At 41.9% G+C, this 14,299-nt stretch overlaps 1 protein-coding gene across 1 annotated transcript in view; it reads left to right on the top strand.

The window, feature by feature from the left end:
• Positions 1 to 14,299, top strand: part of UTP6 (UTP6 small subunit processome component) — a 40,305-nt gene that overhangs the window by 22,327 nt on the left and 3,679 nt on the right. The window contains exons 10-18 of the mRNA XM_066263287.1: positions 365 to 446; positions 1,296 to 1,480; positions 2,430 to 2,509; positions 2,867 to 2,944; positions 7,771 to 7,950; positions 8,906 to 8,986; positions 9,186 to 9,295; positions 10,070 to 10,136; positions 13,427 to 13,499. Coding sequence (XP_066119384.1) covers positions 365 to 446; positions 1,296 to 1,480; positions 2,430 to 2,509; positions 2,867 to 2,944; positions 7,771 to 7,950; positions 8,906 to 8,986; positions 9,186 to 9,295; positions 10,070 to 10,136; positions 13,427 to 13,499 — 936 coding nt within the window. The remainder of the gene's footprint in view (positions 1 to 364; positions 447 to 1,295; positions 1,481 to 2,429; positions 2,510 to 2,866; positions 2,945 to 7,770; positions 7,951 to 8,905; positions 8,987 to 9,185; positions 9,296 to 10,069; positions 10,137 to 13,426; positions 13,500 to 14,299) is intronic.

Here is a 14,299-nt window from a genome sequence, read left to right as displayed (position 1 = left end):
GAATTGAACCCGGGACTCCTGTACGCCAGGCCGACGCTCTACCACTGAGCCAACCGGCCAGGGCCTATTTAGTACTTAATTCATGTGGGGATTTGAAAAGGAATAGATGACTTAATACATTTCTTTATGCCTTTAAGAAGTTTAGAATAAAAAAAAAGTTTAGAATACAAGCTACATGTACTTATGAATACGCCAAAATACTAATAATGGCTTTGCTTGTATAATGGGACTATGGTTGATTGGTTTTTCTGCTTTGCCCCATTTCTCAATGTAAAAAAATGAAACTAGTACATCAAGCAAGCAGTAATTTTAGAGTTAAGCGATACTTTAGTCTTATTCCCCTCCCCCACTTATATAATTTTAGGTGCAGACTTTCATGTGTCACTGCTTTCCATTGCACAGCTATTCGACTTTGCCAAAGATCTGCAAAGAGAAATTTATGATGAGTAAGTAAAATAGAGGAAAGGTGGATATGGCTGTTCTTATTCTGTGGTTTACGGGTACTTAGAAAGTGGGAAAGAAGATACCACATTAAATCCTTAGAGGAAAGCTCAGCTTTCGGACGATTGTATCATAGTAAATCATATTTCAGAAATCCACTTCTGGAGAAGTTGTTTGACTGACTTATTGGTTTCTCTTGGGAAATAGTTTACCTTTACTCAATATCAAGTAAATCCTACAGCTTTTATGAAAATCTGTATTTCTGCTTTCCTGGCATGTTTTTTGTCTGTAAAATGAGAGTTGTACTCATGAATGTTTGTGGTTGAGTGCTACAGGTGATATTATTCTTTAATGTCTGATTATATGGTTTGAGAATTGCTTGCAGCCTGCTTGTGGGTTCTTCACTCTTAGGTAGTACCCCTTTCACAGGAGATAAAATAGAATTTACATCAGTTTTTTCTTTGGACATCTTTAGGCTTTTGGTAGAGGATTAGTTTATTGCTTTTTCTCTGCCTTTATCATAGAAATGCAAGAGCCTGGACATAATAAGGTTTTTCAGGTCTCAAGGAGGATTCTCTCATCAGTCCTCCCAGCCCCTCTGACTTTGAGAGCTAACTTGAAAGGTAACATTTGTGCATGATGTCTGAAACATTCTGAACCCTAATAAATGTGATGACTGACTCATGGACGACATTTGTACAGGGAGTGTGAAAATATCTGAAGAGCCTAGTTATGGTAATGGAATGGTTCAAGGGGTGTCCTGGGTACATTTTTAGAGCATAAGGACCTGTCTCTGTTTGGTATTCTGAGTTGGTCCTGTGTCACAGTGCTCATGACAGTAAACTGTTTTTTAGCCTTCAGACTCTGCACACAGATGACCCTCTCACTTGGGATTATGTGGCACGGCGAGAATTAGAGATGCAGTCGCAGCCAGGGGAGGAGCAGCCTGCGACGAAGCAAGCCAGAGCCGCAGAGGTGGGCCGGAGGGAGGAGCGGTGCTGTGCTGTATATGAGGAGGCAGTAAAGACGCTCCCTACAGGTAACTGCACCAGACTGCGCTGTGGTGTAGAAGAGCAGAGTCCATGAATGTGAAACTGAAGCTCCCACCCCCATGACCAAAGTCAGTTTCAGGAGTGTCTCTGGTAGTTTACAGTGTGCCTGGCTTTGCAACATGTTCTTTCTCTGGTGGTGAAAGATGGAGTTTTCATGATCTTCATTGACAGTAGTGGTATATATATATTTTTTCATTTATTTGTGGGAAATCATACTTAGGTAGATTTTTTTTTAATTAAAATTTTTTTTTTTAATTTATTCATTTTAGAGGAGGGAGGGAAGGAGGGAGGGAGAGAGAGAGAGAGAGATAGAGAAAAGGAGCAGGAAGCATCAACTCCCATATATGCCTTGACCAGACAAGTGCAGGGTTTTGAACCGGCAACCTCAGTGTTCCCAGGTCAACGCTTTATCCACTGCGCCACCAGAGGTCAGGCTACTTAGGTAGATTGTTTAATTAAAATTCCTTAATTATCTTTTAATATAGATTCTAATTTTGTAATATTAGAGTACTAAGGTAAAGGGGATATAACATGGATAGGCTTTTAATTTTTATATTTTTTGCTATTACTCAGTTGTTTTCCTCCCAGTGTTTGAGATGGTTTATTGGCTATAATCAGAATAATTTTTTTTTTAAATTTATTGATTTTAGAGAGAGGAGAGAGAAAGGAGTTGGGGAAGGAGCGGGACCCATCAACCTGTAGTAGTTGCTTCTCATATGTGCCTTGACCAGGCAAGCCAGGGGTTTTGGTCCAGCGACCTCAGTGTTCTAGGTCCAGGATTTATCCACTGTGCCACCACAGGCCAGGCAACTTTTTTTTTTTTTTAACCAGATTAGTTTAAACTCTTCTTTAGATGAGTTTTCCCTTCAAAGAAAAGGTGTATGACGATTGTTAAACTAAGAGAATTGATCAGTGTCATCTTTGTGACTGTTTCAGAGGCCATGTGGAAGTGTTACATCAGCTTTTGCTTGGAAAGGTTTGCTAAGAAGACAAGTTGTCAGTCTCTCAGAGGGAAGGTAAGGATGTGGTCAGAGTGGCTGACTAGAAAGTGACTGTCTTTTGAAAGAAAGACAGACTCTTCTGGGGCTGGGGACAACTTCCAAGAACTTCAGGCTTAATTGCTCTTTTTCCTTGAGTAACCTGTCATTCTGAAGATCTGATTGTACTTTGCCCTGATACTGGCCCCCATGTTGGGAGGTGCTATCTTAATGGGTTATGTTTGGTTTAGCTGTCCAGCTCATCTAATCATAAGTGAAACCACCAGCCCCTTCTCTCCGTTCTCAGATATGTGCAAAACTGCTTTAGTTCCTATCAGAGGCCAAAGACCTCTGCTGGGATCTTTATAATGAATTGAGGCATTTTTCTGATTTCAGAGGCTAGAGAGAACCATGACTGCATTCAGGAAGGCACATAAACTCAGACTTCTACCAGAGTTCCAGTACAAGCAGTGGGTAAGGACATGAACACATTCACTTAATTCTGGTTGGTTCATGCTGGTGTCATGTGTTCTAGTATATAGAGTTATGAGCCTAAGGTCATTTGGAAGTTTGGTATGATAGCTGTAGAGAGTGTTTACACTTGGCTGTCAGTAATTGTGTATGTCAAAAATGAAATCTGTACCAGTTGAGGGAAGAGTATTATATAATGGAAAACATTCAGAACAAGGAATCACAATTTGGGTTTATCCACTGTTCCATCTTTTACTGAACATCCCTTTCCTGATGCCTAGCCCTAATTAAACACTGGGACAGTAGAAACAAATTAGATGTGTTCCCTGTGTTTCAGAAGCTGACATGCTAGTAAGAGGCATATTAACCCATCCTCTACCCCCTGGGGTTGGTAAGGATTGTTACAGATAAATTTGAGTAATGTGCTCTGGGAGCACATAGTTCTAGATCAGGTGTCTGGAACCTTTTTGGCTGAGAGAGCCATGAACGCCACATATTTTAAAATGTAATTCCATGAGAGCCATACAACGGCCCATGTACGTTACACATTATCCAATAAAAATTTGGTGTTGTCCTGGAGGACAGCTGTGATTGGCTCCAGCCACCTGCAACCATGAACATGAGCAGTAGGAAATGAATGGATTGTAATACATGAGAATGCTTTATATTTTTAACATTATTATTTTTATTAAAGATTTGTCTGCGAGCCAGATGCAGCCATCAAAAGAGCCACATCTGGCTCGCGAGCCATAGGTTCCTGACCCCTGTTCTAGGTCAAGTTTTGCCACTTAATAGCTGGGTGACTTGGCAAATCACTAAACCTTCTGAGTTTGTTTACTTGATTTTATTTTTATAAGAGAAAGTTTATTTAGAAAGTCACAGGGGTAGAAGAAGTGAGTTGTAGAAGAAATGAGCTCAGGAAACAAGTTACAGGGGCAAAAGACGGGCCCTTGGAGCTTAGAAAGGATAAAGGCAAAGGCACTGTGCGGGGGAGGGGAGGGAAGTGGACAGAAAGGTGAGGCAGAGCTCCCCAGAGGGAGAGCACTTGTTCACTTGATTTTAAAATAATGGCAACGATCCTTGTTTTTGCCATGTCAGAGTTGTTGAGAGTGTAACATGAGAGAATGAATGTGTTACTGTATTTAAATACCTTTGTAGGGCAAAAATGAACAAAATCTTTATATTTGTCTAGTGCCTTTAATTTGTATAATTTCTGATTCATGCTCTTTTTTTTTTTTTTTTGGTGACAGACAGAGAGAGGGATAGATAGGGACAGACAGGAAGGAAGAGAGATGAGAAGCATCAGTTCTTCGTTGCAGCTCCTTAGTCTCCTTAGTTATTCATTGATTGCTTTCTCAAATGTGCTTTGACCAGGGGGAGAGGGCTGCAGCAGAGCGAGTGACCCCTTGCTCAAGCCAGCAACCTTTGGGCTCAAGCCAGCGATCATGGGGTCAGGTCTATGATCCCACACTCAAGCCAGAGACCCCGCATTCAAGCTAGTCAGTCCCTGCTCAAGCCGGTGACCTCAGGGTTTCGAACCTGGGTCCTCCGCATTCCAGTCCGATGCTCTGTCCACTGCTTTACCACCTGGTCAGGCTGATTTACATTTTTACGTACTTTTTATATAATTACAATTAATATTTTGTTATTTTGTATTTTATTTTCCATTAACATTTAAAAATACTTTTTCCATATACGTACATAATGCAGATACTGTGTACTATCCTACTGTAATATCCCACTACTGAGATGCCCTTCTCCCACTATGGCTTCTTTTTTTTTCTTTCTACAAGGACAGAGAGAGGTATAGACAGGGACAGACAGGAACGGAGGGAGATGAGAAGCATCAATCATCAGTTTTTTGTTGTGGCACTTTAGTTTTCATTGATTGCTTTCTCATATGTGCCTTGACCGTGGGCCTTCAGCAGACCGAGTAACCCCTTGCTTGAGCCAGTGACCTTGGGTCCAAGCTAGTGAGCTTTTTTTTTTTGCTCAAACCAGATGAGCCTGTGCTCAAGCTGGCGACCTCGGGGTCTTGAACCTGGGTCCTTCCGCATCCCAGTCCGACTCTATCCACTGTGCCACCACCTGGTCAGGCTCCCACTATGGCTTCTATCTGGCAAAAATCCCAGACTGGGATGAGTTCAGCTGCCCTCATTTGAGTTATTGAATGCTGGCAGGACAGTCACACCTTATCCACATGTGCTTTGCTTTATTGTTTTGGCAGTCCTGTTCTCTTTCCATTATTGCTTATTTTGCCATTCACACCTTTGGCTATTTCAAATATCCTCTGCTCTCCAAATCTCTCATGCTCCCCTTCCTAACCCAACCACCTCATCACTTATATGGTGACCTTGCCTTTAATGAGAGTCCCTTGACATACTGCCGCTGAATTTATAAAGCTTTGCAGATTTCTCATCCATCCTTTCTCCAGGTTAATCACCACTGAATGATCTTTTAAATTGATCAGATTATTCTGTGGTTTTCCACTGTCCTTTGGGTGAAGTTGCTCGGCCTCATTAATTTGGTCCTACCGCTATCTCCAGCCTCACCTGCCAGTTTTCCAGTTTACATCCTATCCCTCCAGCCATTCTGAACTGGATTTCCTTTTTTATTGAGGCTGTCTCTCATCTTTAGCCTCTTGCACACGCTGGGTAGGATCTCTGCTTCCACTGACTCATGCCTGCTCTTTCTTTTTTTTTTTTTTTTTTTTTTTCATTTTTCTGAAGCTGGAAACGGGGAGAGACAGTCAGACAGACTCCCGCATGCGCCCGACCGGGATCCACCCGGCACGCCCACCAGGGGCGACGCTCTGCCCACCAGGGGGCGATGCTCTGCCCATCCTGGGTGTCGCCATGTTGCGACCAGAGCCACTCTAGCGCCTGGGGCAGAGGCCACAGAGCCATCCCCAGCGCCCGGGCCATCTTTGCTCCAATGGAGCCTCGGCTGCAGGAGGGGAAGAGAGAGACAGAGAGGAAAGCGCGGCGGAGGGGTGGAGAAGCAAATGGGCGCTTCTCCTGTGTGCCCTGGCCGGGAATCGAACCCGGGTCCTCCGCACGCTAGGCTGACGCTCTACCGCTGAGCCAACCGGCCAGGGCACCTGCTCTTTCTTAGGTCTAAATGGTGCTCCCTTTTTGGAAGTCCTTTCTCATCACTGCCACAGGCCGTGATGGGTGCTCCTCTTTTTATTCTTATAGTGTATGATGTGTTTTGTGTCATGGCACATATCAAACTGCTGGACTGGAGGGTCTGAGGGTGATAGAGAATGTACCTGATATTCTTATTATTGAATTTAGCATCTATAGTGTGCAATAAAAATGCTTACTAAATGGATGAATTACATGCTGCCATTTATTTGCTGTTTTACAATTTTATAAAATTGAATTGGCTTTAGGTCCTCCTCCTCCATTAAAATAGTATGGGTACAAGCATTCTTTTCCTTCTTTTCTTTTTTTTTTGTATTTTTCTGAAGCTGGAAACGGGGAGAGATAGTCAGACAGACTCCCGCATGCGCCTGACCGGGATCCACCCGGCACGCCCACCAGGGGCGAGCTCTGCCCACCGGGGGGGGGCGATGCTCTGCCCCTCCGGGGCATCGCTCAGCTGTGACCAGAGCCACTCTAGCGCCTGGGGCAGAGGCCAAGGAGCCATCCCCAGCGCCCGCCCGGGCCATCTTTGCTCCAATGGAGCCTTGGCTGTGGGAGGGGAAGAGAGAGACAGAGAGGAAGGAGGGGGAGGGAGTGGAGAAGCAAATGGGCGCTTCTCCTATGTGCCCTGGCCAGGAATCGAACCCGGGTCCCCCGCACGCCAGGCCGATGCTCTACCGCTGAGCCAACCGGCCAGGGCCTCTTTTCCTTCTTTTCTAAGTGAGAAGAGGGAGATAGGGTTGTGGCTTGTCTTGAGCCACAACCCTCCTCTCCTTCAAATACCTCCTGCATGCTCCTTGACCGGGATCCACCTGGCAACCCCCATCTGGGGCCGATGCTCTGCCCATCTGGGACCATGCTTGCAACTGAGCTGTTTTTAGCATCTGAGGTGGAGGCTCCACAGAACCATCCTCAGTGCCTGGGGCAGGTGTGCTTGAATTAATCGAGCCATGGCTGTGGGAGGAGAAGAGAGAGAGAGAAAGAGAGAGAGAGAGAGAGAGAGAAAGAGAGAGAAAGAGAGAGAGGAGAGGGAGAGGGAGGGGTGGAGAAGCAGATGGTTGCTTCTTCTATGTGCTCTGATCAGGAATTGAACACAGGACATCCACACGCAGGGCCTGGCCACTGAGCCAACTGGCCAGGGTCAACTATAAGCATTTTGAACAAGTTAAGATTTCCTTCTTTTCATATACTTGTTGGGTCATATTTGTTTAAATACATTTCCCAAGTTTAAGTTATAAACACTTTTATGACTGTTGTCACATAATGTCAAATGATATTTCAGAAGCTGTTTGAATGAATAAACTTGTTTCCTTACCAATCCACGAGTACTGGTTTTATCATGACTGATTTTTATATTCTATTTGGCGGGTATGGGTTTTATTATAGTGAACTATTTTATTAAAAATTTAACTTGCAATCTAAATTATTTAGACTCTCTACTTTTCAGCTCTTCCTTATTTTTTAGCTCTCTCTTGGGAGTAGGAGCCGGGGGTGGGGGGTGGGGGGTGGGAGGGTAAAGGAGATAGAGGAGAAACTCCAGATTGTTCACTTTGTGCCTGTTTGGCAGCCATGACAAAATGCTTAGTGGAAAGGCTGTTGAAATCATTGTTTCATTTATCCCCCATTGTATGGCTAATTTAACTTTCAGTAGTTAATTTTTCTGTGATCCTTTGTCTTACCTAGATTGAGCTGTTGCTGCGGCGTGACTTCCTTAAGGAAGCTCTGCAGGTTGCAGAAGACGGGATTGCATTGTTTAGAGACTCCGTGACGATGTGGCAGGTGAAGCTGCAGGTGCTGATGGAGACAAAGAGCCCTGATGTAGCCACACTCTTTGAAGAAGCCTTTGTGTACCTGAAGCCCCAGGTCTGTGAGTTGGGCCTTTTGTATTTTATTTTATTTGGGAAATCTTCTAAGACTTCAGCCAAAGCTTATCTGGAGTGTACTTGGGTGGTGATGGTGACAGCTGTTTCTAGAGTGCGTTTGTGCTGATGATTGAAGGGTCAAGAGTAGAAATATTTACTTCCATTTAATGACCTATTTCTAATTCTTTGTTTGCAAATTGACTATATAAAATTTTATATTCCATCTAGATATCTTACAAGGGAGAAATATTAATACAATTCTTTTATTTATTAATTGATTGATTTTAGAAAGAGGAAAGGGGGGAGAGAGAGAAACATCCATCTGTTCCTATACATGCCCTGACCAGGGATTGAACCCACAATCTTTGCATATCAGGATGACACTCTAATCAAGCAAGCTATCTGGCCAGGGCTATAATATTCTCACTTGCTTCCAAAGCTGAACTTAAGCCTGATTTTTAAATACGCACATATTTCTAAACCTTGAAGTTTAAAAGACTAAACCTTAAAGCTTTGCAGTGACTCTTTTATATTAATAGGAAAAAATATTCCAGAAGTTAAAGTGGGACAAAAAATTTTTTAAAATGATTTTACTGCTCATTTGTGTGTGCCTCTGAGACATGCGTGAAGATCAGGTTAGTTCAGCCTAGGTAGTTAGTGTTTGTGCTGTGGGTCCTAAACAGCAGAGACATTACCTGGTGGTTATGGGTCTGACTAGCTAGGGCTATTAATTGCTTAATTAACTAATTGATGATAATAACTATAGGCAGCATTCCCCAACTTAAGGAATTAGACTTAACAGGAGAGTATTGCTTTGGGTGACTTGGTCAGCAGGCTGTGTGATTCTGTCATAGTGAGGATAGACTGGTAATGAATCTTCAGAGGAACCTGTTTTTATAGTGACTAATTTTCAGAGTGTAGTGTTTAGCTGTCTTTTTTTTTTTAATTGTGAGCAGGTTTGCCTGCCATTGTGGATTTCTTGGGCAGAGTGGAGCGAGGGCGCCAAAAGCCCGGAAGACACTGAAGCCATCTATAAGGTACAGGCCTGATGTTCTGAGTCCAGGGGTGTGGGGAATAAGCAGATGGGTTTACTAGTTGGCTAGCTTTAGGGTTATTTCTGTAATGGCTATTCCTAAAGCACCATTCTCTGAGCAGCCTCGGATGGTTCTGGGAATATTTGTTTTGATATTTATAAAGTTCTTTACATAGCTTGTGTCTCTTTCTTTTAAATTGTAGAAAGCTCTCTTAGCTGTCACGGGTGCTGACTCAATCACTCTGAAGAATAAGTACCTGGATTGGGCTTATCGAAGTGGTGGCTACAGAAAGGCCAGAGCTGTGTTTAAAAGGTACTCACAATGTTCACATCTGTTACTAGTCTCTCCACTCCATCCTCAGCTCCTCGTACTCAGGTATATGTATCTGAGAGAGTAATCCAAGCGGTTTTTTCAAGAAGTTTATTTTATTTTTTTTGTAACAGTTAAAGCAGTGCATACCTATTGTGGAAAATTAAAAAAAAAGAGGTAACTAATACATTGTGATGCAATCATCAAGAGAAAAAAACATGTTGCTATATCATTTTAAAATTTGTCTTTCACGTTTTTGAGATCATACTATAATCACGTTTTGTTTATCACTTTTATTGGTGAACATTAAGACTGGCCTTTTCTCTTTCAGTAATAATTCTTCATAAGTAGCATTTTCTAAAACTAGCTGTATGATATACCACTCTCTAGATGTGTGTAATTAATTTGGAACAGTAATACTGCTTTGATGAACATATCTGCACAAATATTTAACCATGTTGGAAATTATTTCCCTAGAATATATTTTTAGAAGTGGATTTATTGGTCTCCTTAGAAAGAGATGAAGAGGAAACTGAAGACTCTGAAAGTGAGAAAGAGCAGGAAGGAAACTGGCTAGGAAAGAATTTGGTAGTGGGAAGAGTGTCACTGGAGATTGAAAGCATTGAGGGGGACTGATGGTCAAGTACAGTCCTGGCATTGAACTGCAGGCAGCTCTATTAAACCACGTTGTCGAGGCACTGGTGTAGGTATTTATATTCATGGATGTGAGAGGCTTTTTGTCATTGTGGAAGGTAACAGTTCTCTCTTCCTTTTTAGTTTACAGGAAAGGCGTCCATTTTCAGTTGATTTTTTCAGGAAAATAATCCAATTTGAAAAGGAGCAAGTAAGTGTTCTGTCCATGCATTTCTCATCTTGGAAAATGGATTATGGTTACCAATCTGTGGCAGCATTTTGATATATAAAAACTCTTACTATAATACGATATAAATTTCTGGTCCCTTTATCTAATCCCTTTTTTCATAGAGATGGTTTAGGAATGGTAATCAAGCAAAAAAGAGAAAGTACCAGTCTGGAAAATAGAAAATTTACATGTCACCTCTTACAGGAAGCCCTCCCTGCAGGCTGAGTGAAGCACTGCTTTTCTGCCTCTATGGCATCCTTTTTGCCTCTTGTATTGGATTGTGAGGTAAAGAGTAAGCACTCAGTAACTTTCTGGTATTTTTAACAGAACAGGTAAGGAGGAAGAATACAGGAAAATCTCAGTTAAAAAACTAAAGAGAGGAAATCCAAATATGTCTGTAATCCCATTACAGTAACAGGCCAACCATGTTTTTACTTTTACTGTTTTTTAAATTTTTTGTTTACTTATATACACACAGTTTTGTACTGTTTTATTTCTGACTTCTGTGCCATATGGGGGTTCTTTTTTTCTCAACATAATTCTGTAAACAACTCCTGTGTTTTTGCATGGTTATCATTTTTAATGGTTGTAGTGTTATTCTTAAACCCATAATTTTCTTAACTATTCCTTTATGTATAGGTTGTTTCCAGATTTTTATTTTTTATTTTTGGCAAGAGAAACAGGCAGACAGGGACAGAAAAACAAGAAGGGAGAGAGATGAGAAGCATCAGTTCTTTGTTGTGGCACCTTAGTTTTCCATTGATTACTTTCTCATATGTGCCTTGACCCAGGGCGGGGGGGGGAGCCTCCAGCAAAGCGAGTGACCTTGGACTCAAGCCAGTGACCTTGGACTCAAGCCAGCAACCACAGGGTCATGTCTATGATCCCATGCTCAAGCCGGTGATCCCGCACTCAAGCTGGGTGAGCCTGTGCTCAAGCCGGCGAATTTGGGGTGTCGGACCTGGGTTCTCAGCATCCCAAACTGACACTCTATCCACTGCACCACTGCCTGGTCAGGCTCTTTGCAGATTTTTGATAAGGAAAACAAAGAGTGTTGTTAGCATTTTATTTATATAGCTCTTTTCCCTTTTGAATTATTTTCTTGAGATAAATTTCTAGGACTGAAAAACTAGTTTTGTTATGGTTGTTTATATATTGCCAGGTAGTTCTCCAATTACTCTTACTTGTAGTGATAATCAGCAGATATATCAGTATACCTATTTTTTCACACCTTCTCCAAGTATTCAGTTTTGCTTTTTCTCCTTTATTTATTTATTTATATATATATATTTTACAGAGACAGAGAGTCAGAGAGAGGGATAGATAGAGACAGACAGACAGGAATGGAGAGAGATGAGAAGCATCAATCATTAGTTTTTTGTTGCAACACCTTAGTTGTTCATTGATTGCTTTCTCATATGTGCCTTGACTGGGCCGGGGGGACCCCTGTCAGAGCAAGCAATCCCTTGCTCAAGCCAGCGACCTTGGGTCTAAGCTGGTGAGCTTTGCTCAAACCAGATGAGCCCGCACTCAAGCTGGTGACCTCGAGGTCTCGAACCTGGTCATTTGCATTCCATTGCTCTATCCACTGCGTCACCGCCTGGTCAGGCTATTTTGGTATTTTGATTATTATTTTTACTTGAATTTTGAAAAATTACTATAGAGGTTAAACTCTTATTTTCATAATTTTGATTATTATATAGGTCAATTATCTGTTCTTGTTCTACAGTATAAGAAATAGTATAGAATAATAATGAGACTTTGGATTGATAACATCTGGTTATATGTTGATAACATCTGGTTATGTGCTGTGGGCACATCACTTAATTTTAAACCTTGGCATCCTCAGCCTGACCTGTGGTGGTGCAGAGGATAAAGCGTCGACCTGGAAATGCTGAGGTCGCCGGTTCGAAACCCTGGGCTTGCCTGGTCAAGGCACATATGGGAGTTGATGCTTCCTGCTCCTCCCCCCTTCTCTCTCTCTGTCTCTCTTTCTCCCTTCTCTCTCTCTCCTGTCTAAAATGAATAAATAAAATAAAAATTTTTAAAAAAAAAACACAAAAAACCCTTGGCATCCTCACCTACAAAGGAGGTTATAATACTTTTCGGGGGTGCAAGTGTTAAAAGGCAAAGGGGATATTGGATAGAAAGGAATTTGCACAGTGCCGTGCACTGTATGAGCCCTGAACACAGTGATTCTGATTTTCATGCACATGTAAGATAGGTTAAATTGACTTTCTATAAAATAATACAGTCTCAGTGAAGAGAAATTTGAATGAGGAAATAATTGACTATCCAAAAGGATTTTTAAACTGAAGATGTTAATCTGCTTTGAATATGAAACAAAAAAAATGAAACAAAATAGGGCACATTTAAATGGAAATCGAGGTAAATTAACATTTATTGATTGTGAAGTTAGTACTAGCTCTTTGGCTAGGTGTATAATTAATCAACATTTTAATTTAATCCTTGTAATTACTCTAAGATATCATTATTCTTGTTTTTATGGGTAGGGAAACTTCTGCGGTCAGATGGTTTAAAAATTTTGCTGAAGGCCATATAACTAGTCTTTTTATTTTTTATTTTTTTATATCATTTGCCTTGATATAAAAAAGTTTTAAGGTGCACATAGCTAGTATGTGCTAGAGGCCAGACAGTCAAAAGGAAAAAACCCCTAGCAACAAGGAGTAGAATCTTCTCCGTGTATTTTGATCCTCCTTTTCCCTCAGGGTTTTCAAATATACTTTGCTGTGAAGCTGCCCATTTTCTTCCGACTGAGAATTAATTAGGCTTTTGCCATGTTACCATAGCAAAGTGTTTTTGTTTTTTACCACTGTTTGATATTTATTTACATAGCCTTTTCTCTGGGTAAGGTGAAATCCTGGCTGTGCTTGTCTTGAGCCACAACCCTCCTCTCCTTCAAATACCTAAAAGATGGTAGCTGCTTAACAATGTGGTTGAAATGAATTTGTGCCTGACCTGTGGTGGCGCAGTGGGATAAAGCATTGACCTGGAAGTGCTGAGGTCGCCGGTTCGAAACCCTGGGCTTGCCTGGTCAGGGCACATATGGGAGTTGATGCTTCCAGCTCCTCCCTCCCTTCTCTCTCTCTGTCTCTTCCTCTCCTCTCTAAAATGAATAAATAAACAAACAAAAACAACAACAACCAAAGTTAAAAAAAAAACTAATTTAAAAAAAAAAAAAAGAAAGAAATGAATTTGTGACATTATAAATTAAGGTTTTTGAAGCAAGATTGTCTGATTATTTTTGTTAGGAATCCTGCAAGATGGTGAACTTAAGAGAATATTATGAGAGGGCTTTGAGAGAGTTTGGATCTGTTGATTCTGGTAAGTAAACTTCAGTTATAGACATACAAGTCTGTTTGCATTTGTAGTCTGTAACCGATCAGTATGATTAGAACAGTGTTTCTTAACTTTTTTGGGTCATAGCCCTCTTTGAGAATAAAACTTGCATCTTGCTCTTGCCTCTTCCCTTACTTTGTGCATAAATACTTGCAGATAGAATTTTACTTGTAATTTCAGTTCATATGCTCAGGAGTTCATGAGTCTTCTAGTAACTCGGGTTTAGAGAAAGATTTGCTTGGTCTGGTTCTCTTAAAAATGTGTTTTAAAGGGAAAGGTAAATAACGTAGGTCAGAACAAAAAGGAGTGGGAGTTACAGTAAAGGAGTTGTTGCATGGTAATTGACATCAGTGTCGTTGGCTGTTGCCACACTGTCCTCATTTAAAGGCCCTGCAAAACATACATCCTTCTGGGGCCCTGGCCATATAGTTTGATTGGTTAGAACATCGTCTTGAAGTATAGAGGTTGCTGGTTTGATCCCCGGTCAGAGGTCATACAGGAATGGATTGATCCCTGGCCGGTTGGCTCAGTGGTAGAGCGTCGGCCTGGCGTGCAGAAGTCCCAGGATCGATTCCCGGCCAGGACACACAGGAGAAGCGCCCATCTGCTTCTCCACCCCTCCCCCTCTCCTTCCTCTCTGTCTCTCTCTTCCCCTCCCGCAGCCAAGGCTCCATTGGAGCAAAGATGGCCCGGGCGCTGGGGATGGCTCCTTGGCCTCTGCCCCAGGCGCTGGAGTGGCTCTGGTTGCGGCAAAGCGACGCCCCGGAGGGGCAGAGCATCGCCCC

The sequence above is a fragment of the Saccopteryx bilineata genome, chromosome 2, assembly GCF_036850765.1.
Source record: "Saccopteryx bilineata isolate mSacBil1 chromosome 2, mSacBil1_pri_phased_curated, whole genome shotgun sequence".
Classification (NCBI taxonomy): Eukaryota; Metazoa; Chordata; class Mammalia; order Chiroptera; family Emballonuridae; genus Saccopteryx; species Saccopteryx bilineata.
The sequence above is the reverse complement of the archived record's forward strand: the minus strand, read 5'-3'. Positions and strand labels throughout refer to the sequence as shown.